This window comes from Patiria miniata, unplaced genomic scaffold (assembly GCF_015706575.1).
Source record: "Patiria miniata isolate m_02_andy unplaced genomic scaffold, ASM1570657v1 HiC_scaffold_5, whole genome shotgun sequence".
Taxonomy (NCBI): Eukaryota; Metazoa; Echinodermata; class Asteroidea; order Valvatida; family Asterinidae; genus Patiria; species Patiria miniata.
The window spans coordinates 4,824,158-4,833,715 of NW_024037072.1; the positions used below are offsets into that span (position 1 = coordinate 4,824,158).

At 43.0% G+C, this 9,558-nt stretch overlaps 1 protein-coding gene across 1 annotated transcript; it reads right to left on the reverse strand.

The window, feature by feature from the left end:
* Positions 1–4,962: 4,962 nt before the first annotated feature.
* Positions 4,963–9,286, reverse strand: LOC119740422 (probable DNA primase large subunit). The gene is made up of 4 exons (XM_038215722.1): positions 8,992–9,286; positions 7,886–8,576; positions 7,474–7,698; positions 4,963–6,761 (listed from the first exon to the last, which is right to left on the reverse strand). The coding sequence occupies exons 1-4, from the start codon at positions 9,201–9,203 to the stop codon at positions 5,781–5,783; spliced, it is 2,109 nt and encodes a 702-aa protein (XP_038071650.1). The 5' UTR covers positions 9,204–9,286; the 3' UTR covers positions 4,963–5,780.
* Positions 9,287–9,558: the final 272 nt, after the last annotated feature.

A 9,558-nucleotide genomic window follows, 5' to 3' on the forward strand; every position in this document is an offset into this window, starting at 1 on the left:
ACCTCCTTCTTAGATGTTGGAACTGGCCACTCTTCTATTGCAGATAGCTTGTCTGGGTTTGTCTCTATACCCTCTGATGAAACGATGTGGCCGAGGTACTTCACGCTTCGCTTCAGAAGATGGCACTTTGAGGGTTTCAGTTTCAGATTGTGTTCTCTGAACCGTTCGAAAACTTCGTCTAGTCTGGCGATGTGTTCCTCGATCGTTTCACTGAAAACGATAACATCGTCGAGATACAGGAGAACACTCTCAAAGTGCATTCCGGCAAAGACTGTGGACATCAGCCGTTGGAAGGTTGCTGGGGCGTTCACGAGGCCAAAGGGCATCCGTGTAAACTCGAACAGGCCCATGGGTGTCGTGAAGGCAGTCTTGGATTGGTCCTTTTCTGCTACCTTGACTTGGAAATAGCCAGAGGTGAGGTCCAGGCATGTGAAGTATTTTGCTTTTCCCAAAGCGTCCAGCGTTTCTTCAATTCGTGGAAGGGGAAAAGCATCTCGGACCGTGCGGGAGTTCAGCTTACGGTAGTCAATGCAAAGTCTGATGCTACCGTCTGTCTTCCTCACAACCACGACTGGTGAGGCAAATGGGGACTGACTGGGCTTAACGACTCCAGCATTCTTGAGGTCATCTATGTGTTTTCTCACTTCTTGAAACTCCGCTTGTGGTATCCTCCGATAAGGCAGTCGGAAAGGGGTAGGGTCGATGAGGGGAATTTCGTGCTCGACTGCTGGTGTGTGGCCGATGTCCATTGGATCTTGGGAGAAAACATCAGCATTCTTCCTCAGCAGCTCTTCAACGGCAGTCTTCTCAGATGGCGACAGGTCTGCATCACAAAGGTTGATATCTGGTACAGGATTGTCATGGGACACCAGATGCTCAAAGGATGTCATCTCCGCTACGTCTTCAGATGTAGAGGACTGGAGGACTTGAACACACGAAAGCATGGCGAGGACTGAGTTCTTCCTGACAGTGATTGTTTGATGAGACAAGTTGCACATACGGATGGGAGCTCTGCCATCTTTGACTTCTACCAGTGCCCGACCGACACCTAAATTCTGGTACTTGTTTCCCTCTACTAGTGCAGTGATGGTCCGCCCTCTGGTTGCTTGCGGTGCCCTAGCTGTGATGACAACTTCTGCTCCCGGTTGAACCTTCAATGGGCGTCTGCCTGTGAAGCGAAGAAGGCCAATTTCACCACTCGTTCTGGCGATGTCAACTCCATCTACGTTGACGCACTGAAAGGCTGTGTACCAGGTCTGTGATCTTTTCTTGGTTTGGGACATCAGTCCTCTGCCATACTGATCATGCAGGGTGTTGCGCAGAGCCAGGATCGCATTCGTTCCGAGGAGAAGGGGGATGTTGCGTCGAAAGGGGGTGTCTGGCACTACCAGGGCAGGGACGTTATTTACCTTTTGTCCCAGGGCGTCAATACTAAGCAGGATGTATCCCTTGTGGGGGACTCTCTGACCTCCAGCACCTTTGATTAAGATATCTGACGACCGCAGGGCCTCGCATCTAAGCTGTGGATGTCCCCTGACAAACACATCAGTGATGGTGGTCACTTGGGAACCCGTGTCCACGAGAGCCTGACAGCATTTGCCTGAAACTACCACTTCGGTGGTGCTGACTGGTCCGGCGATATGCATTGGCCCCTCCTTTTGCTGAGATTCCTGGCAAGCTTGGGTAGAAACCATTCCTGAGCTCCTCTCATCTCTTGATCCAGTAGGGCTTTTATTTACAGAGTTACCTGCCGATTGCCCGGCATCCGCAGGTCGGGCTAGTTTAAAGGCTGCTGTCCTTGTCGGGGTACTCTACATTGCCGTTCGAGATGACCTACTTCCCCGCAGTTGTAGCATCTCCTTTCTGGCCTTGAGGCAGGGGCACGAACAGGAAGATTTGATTGTCTGGGGCTCCACATCGACTGTCCTTGATTGATGAAGCCCTCAAGGTGTTGGATTCGCTGTCCCATCCATCGTTGGCCTTCGATGACGTGGTCTAGGGTAGTAAGCTGCCTCTGTACTAGAGCTGTCAGTTCCCCAAGCTGATCCGTAACATCTGTGGTGGACTGCTGATTTGTCTGGGCAGGCCCTGCTTTGGTTTCCCCCTTACTGGCCGATGGTGTAATGATGTCCTGGACTGGCGCTCCAGTATTCTGCTGGTGGGTCTCATACCAGTGACGCCTCGACTCACGTGCCAGGTGGAACTCTTCACTGATGATGCGGAGCTCCTTACGAAGCAGCTTAAAGCTCATGTCACGGGGTTTCATCGGTGCCAAGCGTTGTCTGACTGCATTGTCGTGGAGGCCCACCATGAACGTTCCTCCCCTGCCGCCTCTGCAGTTCCTCGACGTGTCTAAGTAGTGCCTCAAGTGCGATAGCATATTCGATGGCAGTTTCATCAGGCCGCTGTTTTCTGGCAAAGAAGGTGGCGATGGGCGTTGTCGACATGTTGCCCTCTCCAAATTCATCCAGCAGCTCAGTGATGGCCTCTTCGGCGGTTACCGTTCCCCGACTCTCGAGATTTAGGACGACATCCCGCGCCTCTCCTTTGGTGTGCCGAACTACCTCGTGGAACCGAATGCTCTCCGGTTGAGGTCCCTTGGCTTCAAGTAGGAATCTGATGTCCCTCGCCCAGTCCTCGACCTTGAGTCCATGCTTCTTTGAACCATACCCACTGAAGGTCTGCACATCCTTCATCTGGTGGGCAGTGTACATGCGAGGTGCTGGTTGGGGCTGCGGAGTTGTCTGTGATGGCGGGTCAAAGTCTGCCAGATGAAGAGGATTTTGCTGGGCTGCTGTCATCTGGTAGTGGGGACTGGTCATCAATGGTGAGGCTTGAGGTTGAGGGGGGCCCGGTTGTGGATGTGGGGTGCCCATTGCACCATAGAAGGTGAGGTTTGGCAATGACGATGGTGTTTCAGCCATTCTGTACTCCTTGAGTTCATTTACCAAAAGCACTGTGTGGGTTTCGATTTAAAAAAACTTTCAAAGAAGAAAAAAATGTCCCAGCTAAAAAACAAAAATGGCTAAATTCCTAAAGAAAATTAATCATCCCGGGTTCCGGCACCAAAAATGTAACGTGGAAAAATGGATCACTAAGAAAAACACCTGGTTCCAATGATTATGTCGCGATTTAGTTTTTAAACTGGGACAAAAAAAAGAAAGAAAAGGAATCAAGGAAACGAAAATAGACTTCTCAAAAAATGTTTAATTCAAACAGATAAAAAAACTAACAATGTCTATCCTTCCGAAAATTAGGTTTCTCAAATACTTCCAAACAAAATCTCACTGTGGGTCAAAACAGCAAATAAAACTCAAAAGAATTTGCCAAAGATAAAAAAAATAAACAATTTGATAAAATTTAGGGATGATTACAAAAAAACTAAGTTAAAATAATAAAACCCAAAGAAGAAAAAAGGGAGAAACAGAAGAAAACCCACACAGCACTAAAGGAAATGACTCTAAAAGCACAGGAATGAACTAAAAACCTGCAACAAGAAAATAAGAAACAAATGGCAATTTAAAAACAGTTCTTATAAAACAAAACTCCTATGAAACTACAGTCCATGTACTAAAGTATCCTCTAAGCAACATAAGGTCCAAATGCAAGTTTACCACTGTGTGCACAAGGGATTAACGCATATAAACTTCAAGATCCTGCACAGTTCAATGGGCCTCATTATGTATGCTAATCCTCTGGACTGTCTCAATAAACTATTACTTCTAGGAAGGAGGGAACAAAGGATTAAGGCATGGTCTAGGCTAAATGAATACAGGTCTATGTACATGCAGTCAAAAAGAGCAACTAAAAACCCTAGAATAATATGAAAATCAACTCAAAATGCAAGAAAAAGGAACTTAAACTCTGAGGATATTATACACATGAAACGTAAATGCAGATAATCCTAGACTCAAGCAATTAAAACCTGGGCAAACTTAAATTACAAAACTTATTAGAAAATCACACATTTTCAAGACTTTCCAAGAAAAGGACTTCTCAAATGTCTAGAAATAAGTCAAAACTGACTTAAGAAGTTACAAAACAAAACTTAACAGTCATCAAAAGATTCAAAGTTTCTAAACAAAAAGGCTAGCTAAAACGACTTCCAAGAAAAGTGGAGACAAAAACAGTTTAATGTATAGGAAAAAGAACTCTTATCTTAAAAGGAGCTAAAATGATACTGAACTGGATAATATGAGTATCATAAAGGCAAATATAAAACTGGAACTATACAATAATAAGGAAAGTAATGAAAACTCATGAAACTTACCAAAAATGGAACAGACACTTGTGATCGGGATGAAAATGTACACCAATGCTAGAGTAGGGCTTATATGTCTTGCCTGTGTGATGCTGGTCTGCTGAATGAGCCTCTAGGTCAATGAACTAAAGCTACACAGGAAGTTGGGGCCAGAATAAACAATGGGGGAAGGGGGAGGCCACTACTAAACTAAACACGGGAGAAGAGGGGGGTGTACTCCTATAAAAAGACGGGTAGCAGATCTGAAACTAGGGAAATCTTTAAGTTATTTTCTGCTCCTTTACACATGTTAAGTACACATTATAGTTTGTGAAATTTGAATATGGTATCAGGTGCTGGTTGTTTATCATGTGTGCAAGTCGCTTTTCTTCGTTGAAGTTTATTGGTGCGGTTAATTGGGAGCCAGGATAAGGGATTAAGCCCCCCCCCCCCCCCCCCGCGTCTTAAAAGAAGAAAAAAGACCTTATCTTTTTGTCTTTTTACACCAACGTCGTTTCCTGTATTCATTAACAATCCCCGGCAGTTTCCCCGAAATTAATCGGAAAAAAATTAATTCCCCAAAAAGTACAACTGGTAATTTTGTCTGTCCAAAGTTCCCCAAATGTCCTTATACAGAGAAAAACTGAGCGCCAATGCATATCTTGGGGGATTATTTAACACGCCAACAATTAAAGGGATTTTTCAGAACATTACAGAGACCATTCATTTCCAAGACATAATTTTTAATTCGTAGGAATTAGTGGAAGAGGATCATATTCAGTGATATTCACTGAATGTATTAATTTTGCCAATAATAATAAAACATCGCATGTGTGATTTTGACGCCAACAGGAAGATAAAACTAAAAAAAAATCAGGTACATGTACAAATAACGTAAAACATTCTCAAATTAGAAGAAAAAAATGTGAACATTTTATTTTTTCGTTTGAAGTTTGGTTATCTTTCAGATCAAGGAAATTGTTGATTTTATTTTTGTATTCTTCTAGCTTTATATTGTATAAAATGGAATATTTCAGTTGGTTAATGGTAGCTACTGAAGTCCATGCAGCCCTTTTAATCAAAAGCCATTACATTGTATATTCAATTCAAGAGTTACAAAAACGCTCCAAAAATTCGTTAAAAGTTATGAGTTTTTGCGTTTTCACAACAGCTGCACGGTGTTATTGTTAAAAATGGTCGGTGTAAAAATATTAAAATAGTTAATTGTGTACATTATCTTATATAACTGCAAAAGGATTATGAATGTCGCTTTTATCACCTATCTTTGCAGATTGCTGTGAGCTCACGCACTAGCCGTTTTAATATATGGTGGAAACAATAGGGGGCGCTATTTGCTTTCGGGAAACTCTTGTGTATTTACCCAAATTCACCCAAACCATTTAGCACTCTCTTATTGTGTCCAAAATACCTCAAAAAGGCTAATGTGGAGACTTGTCTAAAAAGGTGTAAAGTATTGAAGCAATCCTCTCCTCTTGAGCTAAGTTGTGGTTTGCGTACATTAAACATTTTCAGATTTCCGTCAGAGATTTGACTCCTCAAGTTGCTGGAGGCTCGCTAGGAGCTGAACGTAGCTCCTGTAGTAATCAATTGGTTTGTGGATCTGGACATCTCTTAGAATGGTGATAGATGAGCTGCTAGGTGCTGTCTCGTCAGGCGAGTCTCCACGGCTTCCCGAATCAGTCTTTGGTTGACCAATTTGATGTATCGGTTGATGATTGTTTGACGAGTTGGATGTCCTTGTGGCAGATGGAGGCGGGACTCCTTCAAATATTTCAGCTGCTTTAGAATCTCTTGAGTTTCCAGTAACTGTTTCAGAGGTAACTTCTATGTGCTGATGGCGAGTGGGCAAGATATCTGAATGTTTCCCTGAGGAAGGAATAGACCCTTCCCCTGCTAAATCACTGTCAGCTCTTTGTTTATCACTGTAGTCTTCACTGCCTGTCCTAACTTGATGCATCAGCAACTGATCTTTTGAGGAGGTCGTTTCATTAGTGACAGAAAAGAACGACCCGTCCTCTCTAAGATCAGCATCCTTCCAACTAGGAACCCTATCGGAGGCTTGTGATCCCCTCAGAGATTGAGATCCTGATGCATCGCGATTTTCAGACTGTTTTGTAACATTGGCATTTTCTCTACCATCATCAGCGGTAGAAGCTACAGCTCCGCCCATTCCAACACTTGGCTTCTTCTCATTACACGGTTGAAGATCAATGTCTTCGGCGTCAGCTTCTTTTTCATCAACTTCTCTCTTGTCGAGGTCACTGCTACTGTTTCCTTCGGAAACATTTGACTTCAAAAGACGGGCCAAACTCACAGCAACTGACTTCCTGAAAAACGCTCGACAGGCAGCCTGCGTTTTTCCTCTCTCGGCAAGATCAATGATTTGTCTTGTGTCTTCCTCCGATCTGATGCCTGCATAACTCATCACATTTCTAAGATGCGCATCATCAAAGTGACTGAACGGACATCCTCCTTCCTCACCGTGTCCTATGCTGCACTCCTGTTTGGGGGTTTAAAACAGATCCTAACTTGAAAAGGAACTCCCAAGTTTCTATGTGACTGTCAGCTGACATTAATATCGACTCTCGTTAATACAAACCCTGTTTGTACAAATTCTGGTCATAGCAAACAAAGCCTTGGTCCCGACTGTGCATATTATGTGCACAATGAATGAGACCGGAACTCAGCTTAACACAAAATTCTGATATGACAAACATTTTTGCTAGGTCCGGCTGGCATTTGTATTAACGAGAGTCGACAAAAATCGTATTGATCCAAGGTTTTGTTTTATTCATTGGGTGAAAATGGTGAATTTATCAAAGACGATATTCATTTAATGCATGACTGAATCATGTTCATACTGTGATAAGGTGTATTTTCTGTATTTAAAACTTATGGGTATTCAGAGTAGAACCCAACTTTTTAAAAAACGTATTTTTTTAAGGGGACCCCGGTGGAACGAAGCCTATGTGATTGTCTTTGGAGTTTGAACTATCCCAGACAAACTGTCTTTTGCTTTTACTCTTGTTTGTGTCTATTATTGATTTCATCTAAAACAAATACTGAAAAAAGGGAGATTCGATCCATTTATTTGATGGTCTGTATATGTTAAGAGTAAAGAAACTGAGCATTTAAAATTTAGAGTATTCCTCATCTAATTCTGTGTGTATTTACGGAGCAGCCTAAGCTCAGAACAGTCTTCATTTCATCACCTGTATTGAGCGGCAACTGTGTGCCTTATAGTTGACCCTTGACCCTTCCAACCCATACAGATGCCTAATGCTGTATGTGTATCTCCTTCCGTCCCGTTGCCAGGTGTGAGTGCATCCGGCACTGTCGCCATGGTGACAGCTTGGTTGGGAGTACTCTCTTCGCCAGAACTTTACCGCCTCGGAAACAGGCAGACCTACCACTTTTAGGAAGAGAGTGTACTGGATCTGTCACGAGAAATAAAGGATATTTTCTTTCACTAATGAAATCAACCATTCAAAAAGTGACTACTATTGCCCAAATTGTCAAACTTGTAATAGTGTTAGCCAATCTATTCATCCTAAGCTTCCCCTTCCCCCAAAGAAGAGACAGAAACAAGAGCAAGTCAGTGGAAGATGCCAAGTCCCAACTTACCCTTGAGAAATGTCTTAGCCGATGCTTTTGCCTCAGCATTCGATGTAAGTGTTGCATACACGGCGGGAAACACCCTGACAAATTATCAATATCCTCCAAGGCCACAGAGCCACTGTCCAATGTCCAATCAACCCCCGTTAATCTGCTACCAGAGTAGTACAAGTGCCTTAACTCACGAAACAGCTCCACCATGCGTTCATCACTGGCAGCTACATCATGCACTGAATGACGTGCATCTACCATGCCATTAGAGATCAGCTCCTCAAACAGCGAGGCCAAAACCTTTAGGATGTCAGCAGGGGGAACCATAGCCACGCCACGCTCTAGCACAACAGATCGACTGGCAACGAGTGATAAAGCATATTCAAAAGGGACTTGTATGACCTCTGACCTACACCCTTCCAGGTACCTGTTAACAACATCTTCCCAGGTCAGCCCATCAGCTATCATTCCTTTCAGGATCTTAAGCAGATCAATGCAGACAGTTCTGCTACTAGACTGTCCACTCTGAACGACAAACAGCCTACTGTTTTTGCTGTGATGTCGACACAGACGACACAAAAAGCAGTGAGTGGATTTAAAGAGGTGGACCAGTTCAGTCAAGTTCATGCTTGCAAAACGATGGCAAAACAGCTCGGTTTCCGCTCTCACAAAAAACGAAGCCATCTCTGAGTCTTGGCAGCAGGCGAGTCTATATTAACAAAAACGGCAGAAAATGTTAAGAAAAGTACAGCATAAATTTTGCACAATAAATTTGATAAACAGCTAGTTTTTATCACTGAATTTTTATTTTAATATCTTGCATATGAAATAAAATCAGGGAAAGAATGTAGTATCCACACGCCACTTCGTTGGTTGCGTACAAAGTCTATGGAGAGTTGAGTGCATTTTCAAAGTATTTTCTAACAAATTGGCAATGTTTCTCAGTCCCAGTTTCATGTCTTTTCAACATTTTTACAATAACTGACCTTCATAAGTTCATTGTATTGAGATAAAATACGATAAAAAATGGGCGTCAGGATGCAATATTCTTTCCTCGAAAGAAGCTTTTTGACCTGGTTTGAGAAGACCAATTTTACGAAGTAAACTCTGTGTTGAAACAATACCTCAGAAGAAAGTGTGACACACGGTCTTTCGTTGTACCCTCAATAAGACACTCGGAATCATCTGCCGTGTCCGCACAATCCAACAACCCGCGGAAATCTGCGCTGCTGTCACATCTCAATACTTGCTGCAGAAATCTCAATCTCTTCTTGCCGTAGACGGCCAGGTTTTGCAGTTTTTCGATCCCGCCTGGAGGTTTAATGTAGAAAGCCATTTTATGGCTTGAAATTGTCAAATGATTGCGAGCGCGGGTTGATACAAGAAAACAGACATGGAGGCCGCCATGTTTGTTTTGTGGACGTTATCAAACTATTGGTGGCGCTATACTAACTTAACGTACAGCACGGCCACGCCCCACAAAAAGTTAATTGTGTGATTTCCAGAATTTCTTGGGTATAAAGAAATATCAAAAAGTTAGTTGTGTGATTTCCAGAATTTCATGGGTATAAAGGAAATATTTTTAACGAAACAAAATACAAAGCGCCGACATTAAAAATATCTAACGATCATTTTACTTGTCTTCTATTGACAAGTCTCATATTGTTTTATATGGGGGTTTTATATCTTAG

Excerpts from the sequence above, each read along its gene's own strand:
- LOC119740422 (XM_038215722.1), bottom strand. The coding sequence starts at position 9,203 with ATGGCTTTCTACATTAAACCTCCAGGCGGGATCGAAAAACTGCAAAAC. Across the intron at positions 8,577-8,991 it reads GTGTCACACTTTCTTCTGAG|ACTCGCCTGCTGCCAAGACT; the intron begins GTATTGTTTCAA and ends TTGTTAATATAG. Across the intron at positions 7,699-7,885 it reads GGCTAAGACATTTCTCAAGG|ATCCAGTACACTCTCTTCCT; the intron begins GTAAGTTGGGAC and ends TTCTCGTGACAG.